A 27,857-nucleotide genomic window follows, 5' to 3' on the forward strand; every position below is an offset into this window, starting at 1 on the left:
TATATATGTATATACAGTATATATATACAAATGGAACCCATCTGTAATAAATATTAATATATATGTTTGATGCAAAAGCTAGACTAACCAATACTGTTACAATACGACTAAGCTGAGTGTCACGTGTTATCGTTCTCATTGTTTTTATCATCATGCATGTATGCGCATGTGCGAGTAATTGAACTCGATTATACGAGGTTGCATGTTAAAAAGCAGAAGTTATCCCCCCCTGAAAACTCTTGAATTTGCAAACAAGAAACTTAGAAGTCCACAGAATTAATTTTCGGAAATGTTCGGGTAAGCGGCCATGGATTAAAAAAATTTACGGCTGCGTTTTGTCTCAGCGTTTTCATGAATTTTCTGAAAAACGTCTTAAAAACCCTGACCTGTGTGAACTTTCTCTGCAACTGTGTTGCTTATGAAATAAACTAGAACCAAAATTATACCAATGCTATCCAGCTAGGCCATCTAGCTATGTTTATCTAATCCTATTCTTGCTGTTTAAATTTGAATTTGTCTCGATATTTATCGACATCACTTTATCTGTCTCGGAGATTTTCTCGTGTATAATGCATGCGGATGATTTCTGTACTCGGTACCAGTCTTGCATGATTGTCGGTTCGTATACTATGTAACCTTTTTAACAGTTCGTCGAGGTGTTTTGTTGTTCTACAAAAGCAAGTATTGCATCCATTTTTTTCTCAAGAATTTGTAACTTTTCGTTCATATCATGAATGGTTGTTTCAAGTTTTGTGTGACCATTTTCATTATCGTCATCGGATGGTATTTCATTAAGATCGCAACATCGAGAATGACGCAAACTGTCCGTTATTGATTCTCCTGAATCTCTGTTTTTTGCAATTTCGTCATCACACTGGCGCTTATGTGAAGTATTTCGACATCTTCTGTGATGACAAAGAGACTCACTTTGTTCGTTCGCCGAGTTACGTTGTTCACTGACGTCTGTAAAGGCATCGTCGGAATGGTTCTCATCTATTTTTCCATTATTCGGATTTCCAAGTAATAAACCATTGATTTGTTCCCCTTTACTGCTTTCAATGATGTTAGCAAACCTCCAGCGTTTTTGAACATCATCACTAGAGCTGCAGGTTGAATTTAGAACACACAACGGAAGTGTGACTAATGTTTCATTTATTCCTCCTTTCTTGCTCTTTTTTTTGGAAAACTGGCTTTCGTGCCCATGCGCGCCACAGTTTCGTTTTACCCTTTGTCTTCCAAGCCACGTGGTAAAGAGATGTAAGCTTTGGTGTTCAGAACACGTATCCTCAAGTTCCATCGCATCCCATGAACTTAGGATCTACAGAAACAATAAAAAACATTCTATGCATTCATTAGCATACTAACTCTCCTGACGAAGGCCCTCAGATCGAAACGTTGAGAAGTGTTTTGTCTATTTTATTAGGCAGTTGTTATACCACATTTGATACACTTTGCATAGTTAAATCCCAGTTAACTCAGAAATACACAACTCTGATTCGCCAATTCTGTCCTTAACTACAGTTAAAAGTTAACTAGTCTTTTATACAACTGGCCACAGACTATAACTATCATTACGTTAAAGGGAAAAAACGACAACATTTTTTGGTGCATTACTACTTAACTTCTTACCTGGCTGGTGAGAACTGTCTTTTTCATAATTGTACTCGTTTTCTGCCTTAGATTCTTGCTAAATTTGGGGAAAATTCGTAACACTTCTTTGAGATCGCTGACATTCAAAATATGGATATCAACGCAACAAGAACAACGCAACATCACAGCTGATTTATGTACTCCACTGTTTGGTGTTAAATTCAAATTACCGAAAGCGTCACCTTCACCTGAATAACGTTATAAAAAATAAGATTTTACTGGATCTTTAGTTAAATAGTGTATTTTATACTCAATTCTTACCAAGAGTCCCAACCACGATTTCGTTTCGACAAACGTCCAGTCTCCCTCGGTTGATGAAATAAATAGATTCTACAATCGAACCTTGTCTTATGATGATGTTATTAGGAAGATGATGAAGCCGAATCATTCGTGTGGCTAAACTCCATAAGAAACTTTCCTCTGCACTTTCAAACAATGGGCAATTCTTGATTACATTGAAATGCAGATAACAACTGATTTCCTCTTGAAGATTTTTCGGAAACTGTTTCATTACCTTTAGAAGAAAGCATTTTCTTAATTAGCAGGGAGATTATTGTTCGAAAAATTGATTTAGTCCATATCAGAAAAGTTACGAATGTTATGAATCTACGCAGTATACATCATTATCGAGGCTCGTCTCACTCTACGGAGTCAGTATCATTCTTTAGACCGCTCAAACGAAAAATTATATGATAGAACCATGAAGCTAATCGTTTGTGCATGCATGGTTACAAGTTATAATGATAGAAAATCAAGGGATATAGCATATAGTAGTCTAGGCGAAGGCTGGTAACGAGCTTACTCAATACGATCTATTTGGAGATCAGGTGATGTTCCGCAACTCATGCAAATATCGTATAAGAGTTTTTATGTATACCTTCATTGTTGAAATTCCTTTCGTCTGTGTCCACATGTGTCGAGCATAATCTTTCACTTTACGTGCTAGAGGACCTTTGATTTTATGAAATCCAAGAAAGTATTTGACAGATTGCATTCGTTCTCTGAACTTGAATGTTCCAGAATAATGACCATAAATTATCGCTGAAACATTACCAAATACAGCAGCAAACAGCAACGCTAAAATATCGACAATAATTGACATGCCATTATATGATGCACATGCACCAAAACTGGACAATATACTGCTATTTTGTATTCAGCTGCTTTACTGTCATCTTTGCTGTACATGCAACTACCATAGATCAACTCACCTCCAATCAACATACTGAGAATGGTAAAAAGTTTCTCAAAATCGGTGTTTGCCGACACGTTTCCAAATCCAACACTTGTTAAACATGTTAGTGTGAAATAAAGCGAGGTGAGATAGCGTGCTCTCAATGATGGCCCATATAAACCTGCCGTTTTATTAAACGGTTCTTCGTTGTTAATTGCAAGCTCTGTCAGCCATGAGTTTGGGATTGATCTCTTGTTTTCACTGTAACCGATAGTGTACCAAATACAAGCCAACCAATGAGCGACCAGCGAGAACGCAAACACCATAAGGAACAACAACGAAACGCTTTTCTCGTAATTTTGATCCAATCTTCTCGCGGCTTGGAACAAACGGAGAAGACGAACTGTTTTAAGGAGGCTCAGTGAAGTTGTACTCTAAATTTAGGACAAATATTATTTTTAGTTAAATTTAGTACCAAGTGCCAAGTAGTTATTCAAATTTCAACCAACTTAATCCGTTATGTTCAATCTCAGTTTTATTACGGATAAAATTGAGAATGCAGATGAAATTTGGACTATACCTAAATAGATGGTCCAAATTTTATCCGTACCAAATTCACTCGTACCAAACCTAAAATTGTGCGTAGTGTTTATGCATGGGACTATAGTTACCTCATGGGCTGGCACAGCAATGATATCCCAGGGTATAGCGGCGACAAAATCAACAATAAAATACGTTCTCAAATAACGTAAAGCAATCTTCTTCGGATCCGTTACCAAAGCGTCGTTTTTTCCAATGTATGTTGTACGAAAATTCACAACAATATCACAGAAGAAGAATAAATCCACACACAGATCAACCACAACTAAAGTTGCTGTAGCTTTACCACTTGACAAATAACTTGACAAATCTAGGGAGAAACATATCGTTTTTGTGGATTAGAAATTGTGAACTGGAGTTCGGACTTTGTCGTCTACATTTACAAATTTGAGTAAATTTTTTCTACAAAGTGAGAATTTATAGACGAAGAAAATGGCGATGTAATGGTACAATCGTCCTGTGATATCAGCTGCTCCCCATGGACAGATTTTCCGGGGATGCACTCCTTCCAAACGATTTTTACCCCGCTAGGAAGATTTGAACCCCCCCCCCCCCAAAAAAAGAAAATGGACAAAAATAAGGTTATACTTTTGTTGTTTTTTCTTTTGATTTGTAATTATACTGATTTCACTGTCAAAACAAAAATGAAAATCTGACTTCAGGATAATTTATCGCAACAGTTATATAGACCCTTTGCCCATGAAGTCACATTAGGCATCTGGAGCCGGTTGTTCGAAAGGCGTTTAGCTTAAACGGTGGATAAGCCAAAGTTAAAAAATCCTCTCATACATCTTGTGAATGACTGAAGCTGCATTTCATGCATTAAATATGTACTTTCATTGAAAATTAAGCTATTTACGTCGAAATATTTCGGCTAATTTGTCCAATAAAGACATGATTTTGTTTTCCATTTCTAACTTATCCACCGTTTAGGCTAAACGCCTTTCGAACAACCAGCCCCTGAAGGTCAAATTTTAATGATTATGACGTCAGTGTAATGGGTCTATAACATAGAAAACTAGTGTTCATGGAAGATGAAGAAATTTCTTACAGGTTACCATGCATATTATTATAGGCTAAAGACAACAAGGTTCGTACTACGTGCCTGGTACTTGGCGCTGCCCTTGAAGACTGACGTACATATGTATAAGTTTCGTCCTGTAGCTATATATGTATGTGACATCTTCAAGTGATCTTCATCGGTAACTCATGCAAAGTGCCAGACTGGCGATGCATTTTACTGCATGTATGCTAGTAACGCATTTTGACTTTCGCATTTTGTCTTTAACATTGGGTTCGATACCCCTTTCCCTTAACGTTCCCCTAACATTTCCCTTAACGTTCATGAATCTGTAGTTTCTCTGCTTTTTTTAAAAATTATTCAAATACGCAATATTTCTATTTTGATTCGTATTTGAATATATAATTATGACACAATTCCCGGTAATGTTCGCGCGATCAACCGCGAAACTCAGCAACCGTGATATAGCTGGTGAGGTAATTTGAATAAGTTCTCTTTTCCCATGCACTCTGACCTCAGCTGCTGTGCTGTCTTTATCCATGAATCACTATTTATACATGGTTCCACTTGCATGGCTTTGATACAACTGACAATTTTTGTTCAAAAAAGAACTGGACTAAAATACTTCTAGGATAGACAGTCTTTTCAGTTTGCTCTGCCGGAATACACTTTTAACCTTGAAATGAATGACATTAACATCAACTTGACGAAAGACGTTAATGCCAATATGGCGGTGGGATTAGCGTACTGACAGACATTTATATGTCTTAACTGCTCGATAATAAAACCATTCATTAATTTGGCATCGGGCTTATGCTCAAAATGGTCATATGGTATCCATATATGCATCCCGAATCTTCAGCATTTACCCGAACGCCGGGCAGTCACCATGCATTGTTTTATATCTTAAATTGTGCAAATCATATGCAAGATCTAAATAAAACAAACTCTCTGACAGAATGTTTCATATTTCCATCTAATCATATGACTCATATATTTTTTGATATTATCGTGTCTATTTATCACTCGACATTTCGTACGTACTAAAATTTAGCTGTTGAATGCCAAGATATATATGTTTACCAAATCAAACAACTAATAGTTCATAAATCATCAAATAAACATATCACATTCTTCATAAGAATAGACACTTGCCACACATGCGAAGTTGAAACAGGGAAAACGTAAATTTCCCATTTAATACACTTGTCTGTACATAAACAATCTGTATACATATGTGGAAATATGAGTTCGTCCAAGTCGGAGATCTAGACCTTTCAGGAGAGTATTGGTATAGGAAGGGGGGGGGAACTCCATGGAACTCAGTCCCCTCCATTAAAATTGTATGTGGTAATAGGGGTATCGAACCCAAGCATGCATACAAGAAGAATGTTAAATACGTGACAGTCGATAAAGTCCGACAAATTATGATAAAACAAGGTTATTTTTCTTTGCTCTCTCGTCTGTAAAGCGCGTGTGCGGTATGACGTAGGTCGTAGGGCGTAAATTGTCTTATTTAAATAATCGTCATTTAAAAAATAATTTATCATCAATTGCATGTACGTACGTGATCAAACTACTGCAAAACCAAAACCAAAAAGGTAAGAAATGTGATCTGTTATTGACATTGTAAAATTAAGCACAAAAATACATGTAAAAAGAGCTTGTTTAATCCTCACAAAACTGCTAATCAGCTAATACTTGAATAATACTCTCGAACTTTGGCTTTTATTCGACATGCGATATTTTGTACTTGTACAACAGTACAAAGGGTCCCGGGGTCGGTTGTAAAAAATAGAAAGCAAGCCTATCGTTTTATTCAACAAGCGAACTAAATGTTTTTAACCTTAATACAAAAATACTGGTTACAACTACATATTCAGTGCATAATATTCAAGTTGACTCATTCAAGAAAGATATAAGAGTGTTATTTAATTTTGACTTATCCACCGTTTAAGCTAAACGGGCTTCATACAGCCATCTCTTGTTGTATAAAAGACTAGTTAACTTAAACTAGTTAAGCTACTCAAGGCTTCCGCGAGTGAACACTTTCTTAATGGTTTTCACGCAAGAGGTTATTTTTTGTAACTATAACTACATGAATACTTGGAAATAAAATTAAAGGCTTTCTAAATGCTAACACATAGCCAAACCTCGTACCCAGGGACACACAAAGCTTGCTAGATTTTCTTATGCGCAGGACGCATTAGATGTTTATTAACTTGGTAAATAGGATGCGTCCTTTTCTATCCCCCAACAGGCAGGTCATAGCCTATAATAGGTATACTGATATAGCATTTCAGTCTCTATCCTCCATATATTATCTCGTCCGATATTTTTGGCTGTAATTTGACGAACTATGCAAAAAGTTCTCAAAATTTTCCCCCGTACACATTCGTTCAATTATATGCATGCATATACGATACACATTTCCTTGAACCTACAAATGCATGGATTCCCATTTCCCAATGGAGTATTCAACAGTGAGCACCAGTGTTATACTTATTATACTTAACAGAACGTGTGTTGGCGATGTTTTATTTGTGTCCTATATTGGCTCATATTTAAAGCTGTCGTGATCAATTTGCTGTATAATGCTTTAATTTGCTGTGAAATGCTATACAACTCTATCTCTCTCTTCGCGAAGCATTGCGCGGTTCCAAAAATACTGTAGTCTTGCATATATACTATGGCTTTCAAACGTAAAAAAGAGAAATGAGCTATTGTTAAAAATGCAAGCGGGCCTTTAGATATTTTTTCACATACACTAATGACATGTGACGGCAGTGACGCCTGTGTTTCTTGGCTTGGCACTCATCATTTGACAGGATATTGAAGTCCTTTCCCTTTCAAATGGATTGTTTTAATGCATATGTAACTGATAAACCCCTGCATATAATGGTTTGTCAATCTAATGCTTAGACATAAGCTAAATGCTTTTAAATATAATGTAATTAGCATCTGTTCATCGGTGAACCGGGAAACCCTATATGCAACCTTTTAGCTTTGCCAAACTTTGCAAACATTCTCCTTATTATCTCCATTTTAGCTCTTATCCTAGGAATTGTAGGTATGTTACATAAATAGAGCCAAAAACAAACATGTACAGGCAGGCAGGTGAAAACATGAAAGAAATAGGGCGCAAATATGATATAGGAATATGTTGTCTTCATATTAGAAAACAATAGTTTAAAACAAACACAATTTCCAGCATCAAAGTGCTCACAATGAATAGTAAAATATGGCATATTGTGATGACATATATTTACAGGCGAGGAGACATGCAATATAAATATAAACATATAAGAAATATGGGTAAAGAAGACGATAAAGACAAGAAAAACAAGAATAATATAGCTAACTTACTTGAAGACTCCTCGCTATTTTCATTCTGTACAATAAAGGCGATCAGAAAAGGCACCTCAATAGCTGTATAAAGTACAAGAAGAAGGACGAACCAATCCCATACGATCTTAAACAATCCGTAATGAAATATAATTCCTTTCATTTCCGTCTTGTGATCAACGTATTGTTCGCCACACAGTCGATTTTGTTTGTGACGCCAAGCTTTTAGTTTTCTTGGGATCTAAATAACAACAATAATTCCTTCAAGTGTTACATTACCCTGATAAGCTCTTGATCGGCGTCGACCCGTATATTGAACTTGGTCACGCTAACACTGGCGCGGCAATGGCTTATCGACTAGTATTTGTATATATATGTATATATATCGTGTCATATTACGTGTGGCAAAGTAAGCAACCGAGAGAGGCCACAAAAGAAAATTAACCAATCTTCACCTTCTGCTGAAACTGAAAATTAAATTACAGACGACACGTTAACGATCCCAACTCGTGAAATGAATAGTTTATGAAGCCGAGACCGTCCTAATTTGTTGATTTATGCAATTATATATTAACTCAAATTTTATTACTTACAATATGAATAACTTTTAAAACAAACAGTATTTGCGCATCTACGATACAGAGGGCATGCTGGTTGCCAGGATATGATTTTACAAAATATGACAATATGCCTTTAGTAAAAAGGCTTTGAAGCCTAAAATCAGACGAAACCATGATTGATGTGCAGGATTATTACCAGACTAAATAGTAGTCATGCATAGAAATTATTCTTTTACCTTTGTGACATGCAGACATATCTTCATCAGCACATTATTAATATACTGCACTCTAATATGTACACATACTGGGAGACTACAATTTTTAAATACAAATATTATATTATACACCTGCTTACATGGAAGCGTCACCGAAGGTCAGCTATTAGTTACATGGCTCTTAATGCCAAACGATCTGGTATTTTGTTCCATTGCAACTATACACGCCCAATTTTGGTGTATGATAGGCATAATGATTAAATCTATGGATAGTTACGGAGTGTTTAAAGATATGCATATTGTCATATTGTTGACTTTCTAGTTGTCAGTAAAATGCAAATGTATTCATTCATTCGGTAAAATATTTGCGTGGGCAATTTTGAAGACGCTGCATGACTGTTGCTGCAGGTGGTATCCTGTATTCACGCACTCTGAGAGCGCAGAACAACAGACGCACAACAGCTCTCGTATCTATCTATTCAAGTATAACCGGTATAGCGCGCGCGGAGTGATTTATATATGTGAAAGTATATTATTGATATAGGACAGTGGATGCAATTTGTCGTATAGTATATAGCGCGGCAAAATAAGCGAATATTGATGACTTGACATCATTTGACATACCAAGTATGCGAGACTCGGAAAAGCCTTCTTAATATGGATTTTACCATTTTAATATTCGATTTTCAGGGGTCGCCGACTGCTGACGAGCCAAGCATATATATACGCATTTATATAAGTAAAACTGAAAAGTGCATGTATTTCGGAAATAATATTCAATTCTTCAGTCCTGATCTCAATATTGAGTGGTGAGAAAATGAAAATCCACTGATGACTAATCCAATGGCGGAAAGGTTAAATGGCCTCATTGTTGTGAAGAAGTTTAAGAGTTCACACGATCCAATTTTGTTGGATCACATTTTCCTAAGCGGTTTTACTGATTTTACCAATTCAATGAAAAGATGAAATGCAGGGAATCCACGGTCTGATTGGTTAGCTATATAGTAGTACTATACGTTCGACCCTGCGCTGAATCATCGCCATGCAATCCCGGCGTTAACGAAGAGGAAAACTATAGAAATTGTGTTTATTCAATGAGCCTACATGCTGGCAAGGCATACGCTAAGCCCAAGATTTCAACTCGATTTCAGTAGCTACTTCAGCGAGCCTGTTTCGCCCTAAAAAACCGCCCGTGTCCGCGGCCAATTTTGATAAGCCTAGATCTCTTAGTCAAAACCTCTCCGAATTCACCTTGGCGTAGACACGGGCTATGTAAGGCCTGAATTATATACAGAATTAATATACATTTATTATAGTATTTATTATAAGTATATTCCAATATACATAACTAGGGAGCAGCTTGCAGGGAGGAGCGTCTTCAACGTCTTCCTTGTCGGCAGTGACCACCTGCCTATAACTATCAATATATTGATACCAAATCATAAAAAATGTTACATGTGACCTACCGAATGCTGTGATATATACGATTTTAAGAGAATCTTTTCGTGAATTTGTTGCTGACCGTTATATATGATTGGGCCGGTTTTGTATGAGCCAGTACTCAGCATGCATCCAAGAATTATTCCTTACTAAGTGTTTTTGCTGTAAACTATACTGATCAGACAAAGAACATGCATTTTTGAATTAAACACTATACCGACTCTAAATTTAGCAAACAGAGGTATGACGCATGCACCCCACCAACCTGGGCACCCCACCAATCGTCCCTTACAGGTCCCCTCTTAACCCGTAAGCAATATAAGCTATACCTAAACTATAGTACATTCAGTCATATTCGAGATTATGCCTCCTAAGAAACTTGGAAACAAATACGATATATATATAGTATTCAGTTTTTGACAACATAATAAACCCCCTCATAGATATAATAAATATAGTTATAGCAGAGAGGTAACGTCTTCTAACAACTCCGTTCAGTTTCCTAGAATGCAATTCGACTATTGCTTACCGCAGGTACCTGCATGCAGGACTAATGTATTACTGCGGCTGCCTCGTAGTCGTCATGGATACTGAATACTATTAAACACTGAGAGCGGGTTGTTCATGCATGCATGCTTATATTGTTTGTGCATGAAGCCAACTAGTCGGGAAAAAAGATTAAAAGAAAACACAAATAATAAAAAATTCAACTCAATTGGCATTTTTTTGTTACACTGAGGAACGTATATTGCAGCATTTGATGTCTTGAATATGAGTACTACATATTCTTGCCATGCAGTTGCCAGACGGACAGACTCCGATCGACTCATCCAACACATTACTTTATCCATAGACAATCCATAAACACATGCAGCAGACAATCTGGATTGTCTATGCTTTATATTTTCCGAGTCATAAACATCAGAGGTTGGTTTACTGATAAAAAGGCAGTTAACTTTTAGCTATGTATATAAAATGTATAGTTAAGAGCTTTTACCGCCAACTCGAGAAGTGCATTGTCTCGTTCCTATATAAGAGAGTCAAAGGTGACATCTGCTGATATCTGTCTCTTCTCAATTAACATGTCGAACAATTTCGCGTCTCTTTTTTTATGATCATGTTATTCGTCATGTGAAGACGTTACAGCCCTTTTGGGAGTAACCGCCACCCAAACGCGGCCATACGTGCTTCAATTAACTTGGAAGGATATACGCTCTTTAAAGTTTAAACAACTTGCAAACAAGTAATTTTTAATTCTGACAAATTTTTTTAATGATAAATTTCATTTCTTGTCTGGGTACAATTATTTGTCAAATTTCTCTATGACAAGTGCATTTGCTATATAAAGTCGACAAGTCATAATATTGTATACGGATGAGCATAAATCGTCGTAAAATTGTTTATATCATAAAGGGATTTTATATTCACGCTATACAACCCTGCCGTTGCCGTTGACCGCGAGAAACGTTCAACTATAATATATCTTGATTCTCACTTCAAATGATAAAGCCCATGAATGTTAATAATGTAAAATGAAGAATGTTGGATGCTATTTTGTGTCCAGAGGAAACCGGCCGAACTGCCATTCTGCTGCATGCTAGTGAACTGAAAAAAATTTAGTTATGACTTTTTTAATTTAGGCTCGTCAAAATGCGCGCATGTTTATGTATAATTTTCTTTAATTGTCGATATATCATGCAGTACGTTTCATAGATTTATGTTTTGTCAAACTTTTTAACCATACATATAAGTTGCAACATTTTAATGCATATTAAAACTGTGACACAATGACAAGCAAGTATAAATTAAGGAGTTGATTATTTTGGCTTTTCATGTGGTAAGAGAGGTGATAAACCCTGACACATTTGAAACTTGTTCAGCAATCAATTTCGTTTACAAATGATCGGTTAAAGCCATACGGCTGCTCAACTTTGTAAACATTTCCATAAATTAAAGTTGGCACTGAAATTAAGGTGTCCATAGATACTTTTTTGATTTGAAATAGAGTGGAAAATAATAGGATTCCCTGAATTAAAATGACGAATTATAATCGTATATACCCGCGTCAAATCGAGTCAATTCGGGAAAATAAAATGCAATAGATATTCGGTATATACAAAACTAGGCCAATTGGCAGACTGAGACACCGAGTGCCTTCGGTATTGCTGAAAATTGTTGTATAAAATCGAAGAATCACAAGCACGGGTCGCACAAACCGGTTAAAAAAAACCCGCAGCCGGAGCCGTAGGATACTACAAGTCTACAACTAAAAAATCAGCTCCTTAATACCTTATTTATTTACGACTTTTAATGTTTATAAGCTTGCACGATTTGTACCCAGCGTGCAAAAGAATATATAAGTATATAATTGGCGTTTATCGAAGTCTAAAAGAGTTGTCGGATGTTCAGTCTTCGGCCAATTGTGGAGGTGGGAAAATATTAAGAAGACAAGTTATATGCGAGATCAGTTCTTTGAACACCCGAGGCCACCCTTAAACGTCATTTATCACTCTTTCTGCTATATTTTTCATCAACATAAGTCGGTCAGGGTTTTTGTTTAACATCAGTCGTAACATAGGTAGCTATATATGTATACAACTGTATGTACACCTTGCATGCGTTGAACACAGAGATCGCTGTCAGTCATGATTACAGCCATTGACATTGTAATAAATTTATAGTCGAGGTTAGAATTTTCACTAATCTTTGTGGTGGTTTCTTACGTTTTATCGCAAAAAATATATAATCATTTTCCGCCTCAGCGGTGATGATTTGTCTCAAGCACAGGCTATATTTTAAACGAGTTTACGAATAATATCTCGCCGTACCTTTTCTGTTTTATGCATTTGATCTGGCAAGTACAGCGAAGTAGAAGAGTCCGCCTCATCGCTGGCTTTTCTTTGTTTCATCATCTGAGATTAGGTGATCGGTGAGTCAAATGTTTTAAAGTGGGATTATCTGCTCTTATCAGATGTCTCTGGGACGACTACGACGTTGTGTGCATTTATATTCATCACAAATATAATCGTTGTTTACCTTTACAACGTCGCCGAGCAATGAATATTAAAATAGGCCTTTTTAAAGTAATTTATGCGTATAAAGATAGCTGATTAAAATGATAATAAAAGCAAACGCAAGTCGATGAGACGAAAACTAAAAACTGACTATTTATATATAACAACCCAACCCAACGCCCAAACAGGCAAACACCACCATGCAAATGCATCTTTAGCATAAAAAATAAAGCTTACACATGCAGTCACTACATGTAGTTTTTTTAGTTATATTTTCTCTATTAAACTTTCAATTATGTTCACCGAAGAAAGCCAGCTGAGCGACATCATCTTTGACTATCACATCTTTATATAGTAGCTTTTCATGCATGATTGATAATAATTGAAAACTTGTTCGGTAATTTTCCTTTTCTTATCCGATATACAGTCTGAGGTTGTCTTAGTTTTTAGTTCTTTTTTCGAGAGTATATTGTGTGTGGCTGGAAAACCAAAGACAAAGGCATACATAGCGCGTATATTACTGTTAAAATGCTGCATGCAGTTAGAAACAAACGGTTGCACATCTCTGCGTATATTCTTATTCTAAAAATAAAGATTTTAAAGTCGTTGTACAATTAAGTCAGCCATTCAAATATTAATAAATGCAAATCCTGTTCTTTATGTAAACTTTTCGTGCATACTCTCACAGAACTAATCCATCCAATAATGAGAGAAGAGACACTCGAGCTCGAGTCGGAGACTTTGATGTTTGTGTGCTACAGAGCATGTCGTTTCACTCTTGTTGTCTGCAATGTCAATCAAAGACATTTGCTGGATAATGGTTGTTGCTACGGTATTACTCCTTTCCGCTAGTGGCTTGTTTCATACAAAACCGTAATCATGCAGTAAGGAAAGATTCTTCGTTCTCCATGCAGAAAAACTGTCAACATTTATACTGCGTAAGCTAGGATGCTATTTTTCTATGCATGCTGTACCAAAAATCCAATTAAGTAATTATTTGAACAATATAGTGGAATTTGTATTGAATGAAATCGTACCGTAGTCTGAAAGCATTTATACTGACGTTGCTATAAGTCTCTATCCAAGCATATACAGGGTGCATGCATGTATCAGTATATTTTGATACACCCTGTTAATATAGACGGACATTCGAGGCCGAAGATATTACGGAGATGATAATAAGTCAGGCATTTTTGCTGAAATCATTCTTGCCCATCCACCTGAGAGTAGGCACTATATTTTCATTCAACTTTGTATGGAGAATTAAAAACACGGAACTAAAATTCGTGTAATAAAAGTTTGTTTTTTGAAGAGAATTATTTAAAATCTCCTGTGCAAGACTTTTCAGTATTCAAAATAGATTATACATGATATGAATCTTGAGTGTTTTCCTAATATACTGGAATACTATACAACCTTAATTTAATTTGTCAGGGACAACACAAAAATTATGAAAATGAACGAATCAATGATCGGGAGATGCTTGATGATTCTTTTACAGCCGAATTAACGCCTATTTGATTAAGTTATCGGAAATTCGGCGATCTAAAATATAATTTCCACCGCCATAATCTTGAGGTAAATTTAAAGACTCTATTATGTTGATTTTGAATGTCATTAGAATTAACAAATTGCTTTTTGGATATCCGATACAGATAATACATTATTGCTTCTGACTGTGAACTCAAGGAACTGACATTAAAACACATTTATATAGATGTTGTATAGGGTCATTTAAATGCAAATTAATCAAAGGAAATCTTATACAGCATGATTATGATCTTTCTTTATTATTTGCACAATTAGTTGTCGTTATATTACCGATTGTAAATAGAGTAGAAAAAAACCCTTTTGACAATCATCCTATAATCGACTTCCCGGCATTATGTTCCGACATTCGTAGATGTACGTGTATGGATTCAGTATAGTGTCCATGCAGTCAATGAAATTGCAGTAACAGCTAACAATAAGGCATTTCAAAATTGCAACAGCCATGAATCACCATCGGTCTAATCTTCAGAACTTAGAATATTATACATGAATATTTGATGTTCCAACCCCAGCCTATATATATAGTTGAAAGGAGAAAAATTTTTGGCTTCTACCAGGAGCGCCGGAAGAACGATAATTGGGGGGAGCAAGATTCATATATTCTTGTTGTACACTATTTCTTTCTTCTTCTTTGGAAATCAATTGTTCTTACGGCATGTAAACTAGAATATTTGAATATCTGCCTCCCCCCCCAAATTATCGTTCTTGCGGCTCCCTTGGTTTCTGCATGCCTCCCAAATCCTCACAGGATTTAAGTCCCTGCAAACAGGTGACCATTTTTCAAACCTTCCGGTGGTCTTCAGCTGATGAAAGTTTTCCCGTTAGCTTCTCTACAAACTCTCACTCTCATGCACGCACAATACGGATGACTAACGTTCATTTTCTGCCTACTTTTCTTTCACGACGGTCCTGACATCTTTTTTATATTTCAGACTTTTACACTGTGTCAGTTTTCTTCTACATGTACATTAACAGGCTTTCTTTAATTAACGGAAACGGAGAGAAAATGCATCGTCTGTCTGATTGATTGATTGATTGATTGATAGAACAAGCAGAGTATCTGCTCGTGTGAGGTCTTCTGTTAACTATGGTGTGACTATATATGTTGATTTGACGAAAGGTTAAGGCATCAAGAAAATGTAGTTTTTGATAAAAAGATATACGCTTACATAAAATGCCATAAAGGTTCTGAAGTACATCATGATATATCATGAGTATCACTGTCGAACTCAGATAAAGCAGTCTAATAGAACTCATGATTATCGAGCATCTATGAATAGAACTAACCGTTGATTTGCCTTATCAGCACGATGTAAAAAAAATCAGACAAAAATTATACCCTGAATATCGCGCCACAATCAATCATCATTGTTTGAATCAGCAGAAACTATTGTTTATGCATGATGATGTGCAGCTCTCTAAAGTAAGTTGCCGCATGGAACTAAATGTAATCATTCGATAACAGCCATCCGAAAAGGTAAACATGCGTTGTCAAAGGTAAACACGAGTTAATGACATTGCTAGGGTTTCATTTTAAATATTTATTACGAAAAACATGCAAGCATCATCTTGTATAACTTATTTTTCTATAACTTAATATATTCTAGTTCACGTGCTAAACTATATGTTCTATATACAAGTATTTTAATGCTGAGAAGTAAGAAATCATTACTTTCTTAACATTTTCACTTTTCAGTATTGTTGCAGCGTACAATTAATAAGTATCTTCAATTCTACCATTGCAGTTCCCCTACTCCTAAAGCTTTGTACCTCTATACATCGCTAAATAAGAGTAAAACTGTAAAAGCTATACCCTTTCTCATCACTAGCACTATAGCATTATATAAACCATAATAATTTACTCACCAGACAGTATATTTACTGTAGTCACCTGCGTGTCTTCAATGTTATACACAATTGCATGAGTATGTTATCTGTCTTGAGTGAAAGTAAAATTGTCTTGCAATATATTCAAAAAATAAAATAACAGATATATAATTTGTTTTCAGTAATAAATGGAAACAAAACGCTGCTACCTGATTGGTTTAAAATTTTTGCTAATCTTTGTCAAAATGAAAAGCAGGCAAAACAAAACATGTTTCCATTTTACAATTTCCATTTTACATCTGGAACAGATGTTGGTAACTCAATTAATTAAGAAATGCAGCGGGCGTAAGAAAGCAAATATTCCCTGAGCATTTGGGTAATCATTCCGTCTGTTCCGCGAATTGTTAGTTTAGTTTCAACTGTAGTACTTTTGGAAGGTATATCATTGGATGTTCCATGGGGAATGAATGAATATTTAACAGGCTTTCTTGATTTCGATTCTTATCATATTTACGTGCACCGAGTTGACTGTGATGATTGTGATATAATGAAATATGCTAAACCAAAGGGTCATTTGAATTTCAGTGGCTGCTGTCATTCGCACGCGCATGCACATGCGTGATGCGTGCCGAAATAAACTGCAGGGTTCTAAAAATAAGACATTTGTTCATCCAGATGTAAATATACCAGAAACTATATTCACTCACAAAGCAACCGAGGCGGGTTTCATGTTGAACCGCATAATATACTCCTCCATCGAAATCTTCTAACGATGCATGGATGCACGCGGGTGCATATGCTCCGTCTGCATGCATGGCTTTTAAATAAACATACTGGCAGGGAGGTGAGTTCGGGATTACGGCAGGTGCATGGGTTCGAGTTTGAACGCACTTGCTCTTAGCCAATAGGAACACAGCTTTTACACTAGGCATGGGCCAGAGAAAGCACGAGCTCCAAAATAGACTTTAGTATCAAGCCTGATAGCCCCAAACACTCTTATATAAGTAGCTTTTCATTAGCACTTTAGCAGTAACTATTTCTCAGCCAGTGTGATTTGCACACAAAGCCATATAATAAATCGCCCGTATCCAGCTATCTCTCGCATGTCAACTGCCTTCTTTACTTGACCTCTGGTTTACGTAAGTTGAATGGCATGTTGCAGGAGACGAAGAGTTATAGAATATAGCATTTTAAGACCACTGCAACATCGCGTGTCCACGAAGATGAAGTTAAATTATTTGATACAATACTATTTCTGGCGTCATGGTTCATTCCTCAGGAACCTCGAGCTTTGGGTTACAAAAGTGTTACCATCTCAAAAGGTGCGTGGGCTTCTTTGCCACCTCAAAAACCTGATCTCGATTCAAAAATCCAGTTCACTGGAACGACCCTTGCTCATTAGCTATTCAGTTTGCGGTCAGAGAAACAGATGTCGTGTGATTAATTCATGAAGAGAAAACCTGTTACATATTAGCATTTCAAATAATTTATGTAGACCTGTGAATATCTTTTAAGACTCACAATTTCATCAAGAAATTAATCCTATCTGACTTTTATTCAACATGACGGTTTCGTTTCTTTCCGCTTTGTTCTTCCTAACAACAATTGCGATTTTGCTGGATAATTATCGTGTTGGAGGTTTGTCTGTTTTATATTTTACTAAGTAAATGGTGAACCATGTTTAATAAATTAGTATTGCATGTAACGGCCATCACCTAAAGCCAAACTCAACGTTGTAAAAGCAAAAAATACATGAGAGGGCAAGAGCAAATTCCAATTTTTTTTTATGCGTAAATGTTTTGTGATGTTTTGCTTTTAAGAACCGTTGCTTTGATAAAGAAAGAAAAGACTATTCTGAGTAAAATGAAATTATGATAATGCCATGGCAACTGTCGCCTCTGTCTGACGCACTTTCATATCTTTGCTAAGTTTTAGGCGATACTCGATAAAACAAACTATAGGATCTATATTCATTTAGCATTTAATTTACCTTCACTCAGTTCTTCAATAGGTATAAATGTATATTCATGCAATTTAGCGAGTTTTAGATTTGCTACGGGGGTACGAAATATTGTATAATGCAGTAGTAGTACGACTTCAACATCTTTTTCCATTAGTGGATAAAAGACATGCCTCTTAAAAAAATTTTCCCGTTACGTATCATAAGATGAGCTGTGTCTTATCGTGAATAAAAATTAAAAATTGATTCTAACTCCAAGCGTTTTTCGTCGATCTTTATTCGTTCGCAATGTCGGTGAAGTTTCATTTTTACATAACATTGATTTCTAAAACTGTTCAGTAAAATGCGAACTTTTGTGTCACTGCAGTATGATTGCAAATGTATATGACCACCTTTTAGCGCAAATATATGAATTACCTGTGATATATATATATATATATATATATATATATATATATATATATATATATATATATATATATATATACCCATTGCAAAAATTTGCAAAAACGTTGGCCGCAGATAGATAGATAGATAGATACTCGAAGTCTAATTATAGAATTGCATATGATTACATTTGCATGGGATTTCAATCGAGTGTATAAATATATATATTTATATTTTGCAAACGAGTGTATAAATATATATATATATATATATAGGATAAATATATATAGGATATATATATATATATATATATATATATATATAATATATATATATATTATATATATATATTATATATATATATATATATAGGATAAAATTAAATGATTTGAGCACTTTGAATTTAATTTCTAAGTCGCACCACGATACATATAATACTCGTTGATAATATAAAACTATTAAGATTGCGGGTCTGAGCAGGACTACCCAAAGTGTATAGGCTATTATGTTTGAGCGCTCAAGTCGAACAATACCTCACAAGCTAAGTTTTTTAACTTTTTTTTATTTCGCAGCTCAAGCTCAGTCACTTCAAACAGATTTGGTAAAACAGTTGATGAGCAATTACAGCCGTGAAGTTCGTCCGTGGAACGGAAACAGTCCTACCGAAATCACACTAGATGTCGCCCTTATTAAACTCGTCTCAGTGGCAAGTTGATACTGATAATTATGAAATCGATAGAATTTTTCTTGCCGATGCAAATTAAGTAGGGCTTAAATGCACGTATATCTCTCCTAAACATGGACCGCCGAGCAGGGGGGGGAATCCCATCTGTGATTTAGGTGAGTTTCCTTTTTCTTTCACCTCACCCGTAAGTGCTTTGTTTTCAAACAGGAAGAAAAAACAGAAACATTGACCACTAACATTTGGATACGATTGGTATGTCCCGGTCCACTTCAGAACTTTTGACATCTTTGACATCCTAAACTATACTCTGTATCTTCTTATAAAATATTGAATGTACTCAATCTCTGCATGCATGCATGCATGCATGTCTATATATTATAGTATTGGAAAGATGAACGTTTATCGTGGAATAAAACAAAGTTTGATGGATTGTCGAAGATTACCCTCAAGCATGATATGGTTTGGATACCGGACATTGGTCTTCTTAACAGGTAAATATTGAACCATGGTGATTGGAAAGAAATGATCCTACGCATGTATGGTGGGTATTTTTTCATGGACTATATTTTTAGAACTAATATATTGGAGGTGCGGTACAAGTTAAGCAGTCGTCTTTTAATACCCACTGCGCTTTTTTCCTAAAAATGAATAATTTCCTTTTAAACAAATCTCTTTTTTTAATAAGTCACCCACCTTTTTTGTGCGGCTATTCCGCTCTCAGATACGCCCACTTCTCTATAATATACCTTTTTCATAGTATTCCGTTTTACATACATACATACGTTTTACATTACCTTCTTCTCCAATAAGCCCCTCTACATCAAAACTATACGTTTTCCACATTAATGAGCCTATTCTCCTTTAGGTAAATTGATGAATCGCCTCTCTATAATAAATATGTTCATTTTAAATATTTTTATGTGTTTTTCATGAACTTCAGAGCCGAAGGCAGCGATGAAATCGGAAGTGTTGAAACACGCTTACGTCTTCATGATGATGGAAACATTACTTGGTTGATACAAACTATATACAGGAGTTCTTGCAGTATTGATATATCTTATTTTCCATTTGATGATCAAACATGTCAACTGATAATTGGATCAAGAACATATAATAAGAAAGCATTAAAGATCGTACCGAAGAATCGACATGCAGATATCAAGCAGTATGTCAGTCATTTTTATTCACTGAAAATAAGGCATTATTTAATTAGATCTATTATTCAAATGTATGTCATGTATCTTATATCTTTATGCTACATTAGCTGTATATTACAACATAAACTACCATTAGGAACAATAATATCGGAATAAGTAAATCATGTCGCCAGTATAGGAATGAAAATACCATAAGGAACAATCCCCGGTAGGAATGAAAATACCATAAGGAACAATCCCCGGTAGGAATGAAACTATACCATTAGGAACAGTTGTAACCAACATGCACTAGCAATGAACAATCATATACCAACAGCAGGAATGAACAATCATATCACCAGAAGGAATGGAAGAAACTATCTTACAACCAGTCTAACCGATAACAAAAAGGGTAGGAATAAGGGCACTATAAGGGTAGGAATGCACGATTTCATTTTTCATTCACTCATTCACACTTGTGATAAATTTCCTCGTTTTTTAGATATACCGTACATGGCGAGTGGACATTACTTGGAACCAGTGCTCTCCAAAAATCTGTGGAATATTCTTACAGTGATGAGGAATATTCTACAGTTCGTTTTTACTTTTATTTACGAAGACAAACATTATACTACATGATGAACTTCATTGTTCCATGTGTATTGATCGCTGTTCTAACTGTCCCTGTATTGCTATTACCTCCTGAATCACAAGAAAGACAATCATATGGTGTAACAGTTCTTCTTTCATTCACGATTCTTATAATGATGCTTCAGGTGCGAGAACGAGAATTTAAGACACATATGGCTGCATTTTGTAAAACACGTTATGTTTTGTTGCTCGTCTTATCCCATGCATCTGACTTTTTTTTCCCTAAATGCACGAATAATAAAAAGTCATGTTCCTGATTGGTCAACAGCTGGGCGTATTAGCCAATTTCCCAAACTACGACACTATACTCAGACATTTTATAAAGGTCTATACTCAAGCTATTTCTATCCTAGGAAAAAGTACCACCTACATCCAAAGTTTATCCAATGATCGGTGTTTACTATGCATGTACTATTGTTCAAGTGTCACTCGCAATGGGAATGTCAACTGTTATGTTGTGTTTCTATCACAAAAGACCATGTACAACTCCTATCCCTAAATGGGTCAAGGTATGAATAATGAACAGATTTAGGCCGTTTCAATCGTCGGCAAACTTTCATAAATCCCCCAAAAGAGTTCAGATTACAGAACTAAACTCGGAGTAAAAAAAAACTGACACCTTTGAAATTCAAATTGTAATGTGACAGAAGTTGCCTAAAATATTTCATTGGTATACGAAGCATATCATATTAATTAAACTAAAACATAAAGTTTGTTCCCTTTGGGAGTAAAGCTCTGTAAGTACAAAAGAACAGTTTTATCAAATTGTTTTTGTTGATTGTACATGGGAATTGTAATATTCCAGCCATACGTTCGCAGCTAATTTGAATTTCAAAGCTGTCAGTTTTTTTTTACTCACCCTGTGTAGCATTATTTTAGTTGAAACCCCAAATATAATGGCTATAACAAACGAATATGCACCCACTGACCATATTTGACAACTTTATAAAGCCGACAAATTAGTTTCCACATTTGCGTGGTAGTCATAACACTCATCGACTCACAACTTCTGAATTCTGATGATATACCATCGCATAAAATTCTGATAATTTAGGCCAAAAACGTCTGTATACCTATACATTCATTTATATTTGTAGGTTATTGTACTCAAATGGTGCGCTAAACTGGTTCGTATGGAGGATTCCGTTGAGAAAGTTAAACAAAAACTTTACGGGACAAGTTGGAAGCAAGGTTGGTATTTAATATATTTACATAATTATACTGCATGTATAGTGGTACAATTAAGCATGGTTCACACCTGTCCTAAGAATCTGAGATTCCCTTTGTCTGAGGTCACTGGTGCGCAAAATGCTTTGTCTATCGGAAAGTAATACAACGGATCCCCGATTCTTAGGAGCTTGTGTGAACCAGTGCAACGTCTGAAGAATAATGAGATTTACTGGTCCCAGCAATCGTCACCAGTGGTCGTCACTTCAAAAGTTTCCTAGTCTGGATCATCACACCAGAGTAGATATATCCACCCATTCTTTGATCGAACTACGCTAATTTGCACAGTCTTGAAACACTAATTTTTTATGTTTTCACTTGAAAGTTGCCATCCGTAAATCTCGAACAGAAGAAACCTGTGGCATGAAGGGGATCACAGAACACGTGTTTAACAAACAAGAGGAAAGTGTTCGACAAGAAGAATGGCGCATCGCTGCGTATATCGTCAATCGATTCTTTGCTTGGGTTTATCTCTTTACAATTGTTCTGACATTTTTTGTTGTGTTTTTCAAAGCTCCTCGCACCAAGGAGGGCACGTTATAAACATTTCACGTTCAACTTCACTCGTTTTACGGTAAATAATATACTCCAGGATACCGCAAGGCAGGAATGTCGCCTGTTCAACTTCTCCATAATTTTAAGTTTATGCACATAAAAACATACTCACACATGGGCACTATTCGACTTCCTAGGATTAGAACAAATCATTAGAGAGGTTACTGTAAGATAACCAGGTTCCGGTGTACGGGTACGGATAGCCTTATTTTGTTCAACGAATTTCCATCAGTGTTTCTCAATTTTTCGAAGAATAACTCGACAATTCTTTTCCAGTAGACTTCATCCTCTTGAGGTAAGCATGATTTGTATCATGAAACGTGCAAACAACAAGAAATTCCAATGAACAAATTATAACTACCCGTACCCGTATACCGGAACCAGGGTATCTTAACCTCTCTATTAAGTATGGAACTTGCTTAGCAGGGGGGGAGAGGGGGAATTTTAAATTTTTCCGAATACCTTATTTTACCGCATGGAAAAATATAAAACTCTCTAGTCTCTCCCCTTGAAAATAACGAGGTTCAGATTTTACTTCCACTACTACCACCACCACCACTACCAACACCACCACTACCACCACCACCACCACAACCACCACCACTACCACCACCACTACCACTGGCATTGAAAGAAGATGAACCAATAAAGTGCGATGGACCTGACTAACCACGAGCTCAATGATTAGCGGGAGGTAGTGGAAGTCAAATCTGAAGCTCGCTGTTCAGAAATCTTTGTGGTATCCAAAGGCATACCCTATAGATATACCTTTTCGCATGTCTGCCAGGTATTTTCTTTGCACATTGAACTAAAAGTTAATTAGTCAACACGCAGTAGAACTATTGCACATTTGACTGTAGTTCACTATTTAGCTAAAATATTATGCTGTACATATAAATGTGTTTTGTAATCGTGTTTTTTATACTTTCACAAGAATTAACAATATTATATTTAGTGAGCTTTCTTTATGGTTCGGGTTAACCCTAGCTTAATGAAATCCGGGTGCAACCCTTGGGTTGTTTACAGTAGTTCCAATCCGGGTTCGACCCTTAGCGACCCCACCTTCAAACAATGCTTCAAACTCACCCGGGACCTCACAAAATACCTCGGTTTTGAGTTAATTTGGCGCTAAAATGCAGGTTGCACTCCGTGTGTTGCGATATTAATGGTAAATTACACAAGTCATACTGCGTATTATCATGCGTTTTATTTCAAGGGCAAGGGCGAAGCTTACCCGCCACACCGTGAAATCTTTTAGTACTGTGAATAAAGGAACCATGCTGTGATATTACATTGAGACGGATCATGCCTTATAGGAATATAGTGAACCGTTATCATAACACTTAACTGAAACATAGTGCGTGGGATATTGGATTTATACCGAGAATCTCTGACCTAGAATATTATTGCATATTCTGGACTTGCAAAGATAGATGGATGACCTATGCTGACCGCATTGATGACGTTGCGAAAATTTCCGGAAGAGCGTGAAGCGTTCTTTCCTCTGTGGTTGCAAGCTATTGCATACTGTATGTATGTGTATAGTGTATGTGGACAAAGAAAGAGCGTAGGAAACAGGATTAGTTGTGTAATCTAAAATGTATATAAAAACTTATATGATAGTTTGATCTATACATTATTTGGATTGTGGATTTTTTTCTTAATATTTAAAATCCTGATGATATGAGACATGGCGTTGTGTTCGAACGATGGTGTGAAACCGGCATCGAAGATTGACTTCGATAAATTTCGAAAATTGGCCGACAATAATGAAGGCTGGGTGAAACAATATGGCAAACAAGGTGTTGATGTATTTACAAAGTCACAAGAAGGAACGGCTATTAAAATGGTCAAGGTATTTATGATATTCAATATTAAACTTATAATTCGGAATAGACACCCGATACCCACCATATTAACTGGACTTATTATAGTTTACAAAGTACAAGTACAAATATGTTTATGTATTACCGGATTTTCACAATAATTTTTAACTGTTTGTTCTATCATGGATTCCCATCGAGCTTTATAAGCGAGAAACTTGTTTTATGGTACTTCTCATTTTCATAGTTTTGATTTATCATTTATTTTGAAATTTATCGAATCGAGAAATATATTATTATATAAAATGTTTATGCCCAAGGCTAAGCAGTGAAATGCTCTATCATTATAGCCTTAATTATATCAATATAATTATGATTTAAAATGCTCTGTGATTCTTTAAATTTATTGGGAAATTGCTAGCATGTCATATTTCAATCATGTGCATGCTTGGGTTTATACATATAAATCAATCTTCTTTGCACTTCGTGTAGATAACAATGAGATGCCACAACTTTAATTTTTAATAGAAGTGTAATTACAATGAATTCCCTGTTATTTGGCAGACCTTGTGGTAATTTAGTTAAATGTCATCTAACATGAAGAAAACATGTTACCTCTTCAATGTTTCATTTTAAATTTATGAAAGTTCAGGTTTGAGATTTGTGGTTCAATTTGTGCATCATGGTTTTTATTTTCATCCTCATTCCTAGGCATATTATTATAGTACCTGCAAATCAAATTACCAATTCCATTGTTTTCAAAGTTGCTAAAATATGTAACTGTACTAAAACATTTAATAGATTGCCACACATTTTGAAGACATATCACTAGATGTACTGTATGACACCTTACATGATTCTGAATATCGACGAATATGGGATAATATGATGATTGAAGAATATGGTCTATGTCGGTTAGACCCAAATTGTGATGTGGGATATTATGCAGGTACATATAAATATGAATACATGTACAATGAACCTAAATATCCAAGTACAACTATTGTTCAGAAATGCAGGGTTGTATTAAGCAAGGATAGGGGAAATTCCAACCACTGCACATACCTATACCATAATCAGTTTTAAACAGGCATGTGTATAGTAAAAGTTTATCTAAAAGTAATTTATTTATTTTTACAGTGAAGTGCCCCAGACCATTACGAAATCGTGACTTTGTCTTTCAACGTTACTGGACTAAGGATAATAATAATTTTATGATTTGCAACCATTCTGTACAACATAAGGTTTGTTGTAGTATTTTAGACATAGAATTTAGGCGATCATGAGACACTTTAGGGCAATCGTTGCTATCCTTGCTAAAAGATTTATAAAAGCTATTGTAACCATGTATCATCACTGACAAAAATGATTTCACATTCCTAGAACGCACCAATCAGAAGAGAATATATAAGAGCTTCATCGTTAATGTCAGGTTATATGGGAAAAACTAATGGCATAAGCGGATGCCATTTTATTTACGTCACACAAATGGACCCAAAAGGTGTGTGCCATATTACCAATAACTATATGTACTGTATGATTATCAATCCTTTCCTATCAAAACTATGAATGACTTAAGGACTGTACACAAGTCAATACTTATGAAGTCTTCTTATGGAAAGTCATGATAATATGTTTTATGATATCATATCAATCACTTGGTGTAAAACATGTTTACTATCCATGCATATATTTTAAAATTAATCTAATTTGTTTATTTTGTACATGTTAAATAGTAATTACATAGTGTATTTTTACTAGGGTCAATACCAAAATGGATGGTAAATAAGGTAGCAACAAAAACAGCACCAAAGGTATTGCAGTTACATTTTGCAGCCTAACATGCTGTATAAGGTTGTTTATTATATATTACTGTTACCTGAAATCTCTCTTTTGATGTTTGCTACATATTGGTCAATTTCTACATAACATGGGTTATTTTTGCCAACTCTTTTACTTATTTTTGAAAAACAATTGAAATCCAGGTGATCATGCATGATATTATTTTAATTCATCTCTCTCTCTCTCTTTAGGTGATTGCTAATTTTGCTGATGCTGCTAGAAACTACACAAAGTGGAAATCAAAAAATAATCCAAATTATAAACCTTGGATAAGAACTGAACAGAATAAATTACCTTTAGCGAAATTGGAAGACTTTAAGTCATCACCAATGCTAGATGAAAATCTATCACGGAAGTTAGACAGTGAGGCACATGCTCTTGCTGCTCCTGATAATGACAATTCAGACTAATATAAGTAACTAAACACTGACACTTAATGTACAAGTTCTTTTTTCTACATTTTTTGCTTATTACCAAATTTCAGGATTTTAAAAAAGGTTATATTATAATAACAATTATCAATTGTGGAAAATAGCATTGTAAATTAGCCTGAAGATGGATGGTGAAAACTATCCAAAAGTTTGCTATTATAATAATTAAAGTATAACCTTTTTAAAATCTATTTAAATTAACAAATGTTAATATAATGATGAACACATGCTTCTTATCCTGAGCTTGCCAATTCCACACAAACCCTTTATATTGATAATATAGAAGCAAAAAAACATCACACATCGAATGAGGAGTAGTTGTCTGCTCCTTCATTACAGACATTAGTTGTTATGATCTATGGGCAAACAAAGTAACACTATTCAAATATACCAATTAGTCAATTACAGGCCCTTGTTTGGAGTAGTGCTGGAAACATATTCTCCTCATCATACATGTTTAATAATGCAAGGAAATTATCATTTTGAATAACATGTTAATACATAAATTAATCGTTTTGTTTGTCCATGAGAAGATTCTGAGGAGGGTCCCTAACTGGTAACTTCTCTAGATTCAAATATTTCTGGGCTTGCACGCCTATGTATAAGAGATGACTGCGGAGGAGGCCTATGCATATGATCCGTTACCTCTTCGACCAGAGAGTTTTCACTTTGTGCGTGAAATTGCACTATACAGAAAAATTATTAGCTAAAAGCTAATAAAGAACAAATTAACTCGATATTTTAAAACTAGGCAATGTTTTTA

The 27,857-nt window shown here is 35.5% G+C and overlaps 3 protein-coding genes across 5 annotated transcripts; 2 read left to right on the top strand and 1 right to left on the bottom strand.

The window, feature by feature from the left end:
* Positions 1-5: 5 nt before the first annotated feature.
* Positions 6-16,504, bottom strand: LOC114521558 (potassium voltage-gated channel subfamily H member 6-like). Of its 3 annotated transcripts, none has more exons than XM_028542025.1 (8): positions 16,437-16,504; positions 7,812-8,031; positions 3,496-3,734; positions 2,862-3,258; positions 2,528-2,727; positions 1,912-2,164; positions 1,630-1,838; positions 6-1,318 (listed from the first exon to the last, which is right to left on the bottom strand). In XM_028542025.1, exons 2-8 carry the CDS (start codon positions 7,951-7,953, stop codon positions 641-643), a joined length of 2,118 nt encoding a protein of 705 aa, XP_028397826.1. In that variant the 5' UTR covers positions 7,954-8,031; positions 16,437-16,504; the 3' UTR covers positions 6-640. The 3 variants fall into 3 exon arrangements, with proteins under 3 accessions (XP_028397826.1, XP_028397825.1, XP_028397827.1); XM_028542024.1 differs by lacking the exon at positions 16,437-16,504 and adding an exon at positions 12,834-13,048; XM_028542026.1 differs by lacking the exon at positions 16,437-16,504 and adding an exon at positions 8,706-8,783.
* Positions 16,505-17,900: 1,396 nt separating this feature from the next.
* On the top strand, positions 17,901-23,926 carry LOC114521613 (neuronal acetylcholine receptor subunit alpha-7-like). The gene is made up of 9 exons (XM_028542105.1): positions 17,901-18,035; positions 19,317-19,450; positions 19,637-19,681; positions 19,811-19,920; positions 20,370-20,594; positions 21,068-21,341; positions 21,570-21,725; positions 22,314-22,407; positions 22,769-23,926. The coding sequence occupies exons 1-9, from the start codon at positions 17,960-17,962 to the stop codon at positions 22,984-22,986; spliced, it is 1,332 nt and encodes a 443-aa protein (XP_028397906.1). The 5' UTR covers positions 17,901-17,959; the 3' UTR covers positions 22,987-23,926.
* Positions 23,927-24,365: 439 nt separating this feature from the next.
* LOC114521642 (START domain-containing protein 10-like) lies at positions 24,366-27,851 on the top strand. Its single transcript, XM_028542140.1, has 6 exons — positions 24,366-24,853; positions 25,623-25,770; positions 25,962-26,065; positions 26,205-26,322; positions 26,583-26,635; positions 26,855-27,851. The coding sequence occupies exons 1-6, from the start codon at positions 24,689-24,691 to the stop codon at positions 27,071-27,073; spliced, it is 807 nt and encodes a 268-aa protein (XP_028397941.1). The 5' UTR covers positions 24,366-24,688; the 3' UTR covers positions 27,074-27,851.
* The last annotated feature ends 6 nt before the right edge of the window (positions 27,852-27,857 follow it).

The sequence above is a fragment of the Dendronephthya gigantea genome, unplaced genomic scaffold, assembly GCF_004324835.1.
Source record: "Dendronephthya gigantea isolate DGI-Jeju-01 unplaced genomic scaffold, DenGig_1.0 000020F, whole genome shotgun sequence".
Taxonomy (NCBI): Eukaryota; Metazoa; Cnidaria; class Anthozoa; order Malacalcyonacea; family Nephtheidae; genus Dendronephthya; species Dendronephthya gigantea.

Excerpts from the sequence above, each read along its gene's own strand:
- LOC114521558 (XM_028542024.1), bottom strand. The coding sequence starts at position 12,917 with ATGATGAAACAAAGAAAAGCCAGCGATGAGGCGGACTCTTCTACTTCG. Across the intron at positions 2,728-2,861 it reads TCTCAGTATGTTGATTGGAG|CGTTGCTGTTTGCTGCTGTA; the intron begins GTGAGTTGATCT and ends TCGATATTTTAG. Across the intron at positions 1,839-1,911 it reads AATCGTGGTTGGGACTCTTG|GTGAAGGTGACGCTTTCGGT; the intron begins GTAAGAATTGAG and ends AACGTTATTCAG.
- LOC114521613 (XM_028542105.1), top strand. The coding sequence starts at position 17,960 with ATGACGGTTTCGTTTCTTTCCGCTTTGTTCTTCCTAACAACAATTGCG. Across the intron at positions 19,921-20,369 it reads GACATTGGTCTTCTTAACAG|AGCCGAAGGCAGCGATGAAA; the intron begins GTAAATATTGAA and ends CATGAACTTCAG. Across the intron at positions 22,408-22,768 it reads CGGGACAAGTTGGAAGCAAG|TTGCCATCCGTAAATCTCGA; the intron begins GTTGGTATTTAA and ends TTCACTTGAAAG.
- LOC114521642 (XM_028542140.1), top strand. The coding sequence starts at position 24,689 with ATGGCGTTGTGTTCGAACGATGGTGTGAAACCGGCATCGAAGATTGAC. Across the intron at positions 26,066-26,204 it reads ACCATTCTGTACAACATAAG|AACGCACCAATCAGAAGAGA; the intron begins GTTTGTTGTAGT and ends TCACATTCCTAG. Across the intron at positions 26,323-26,582 it reads CACACAAATGGACCCAAAAG|GGTCAATACCAAAATGGATG; the intron begins GTGTGTGCCATA and ends TATTTTTACTAG.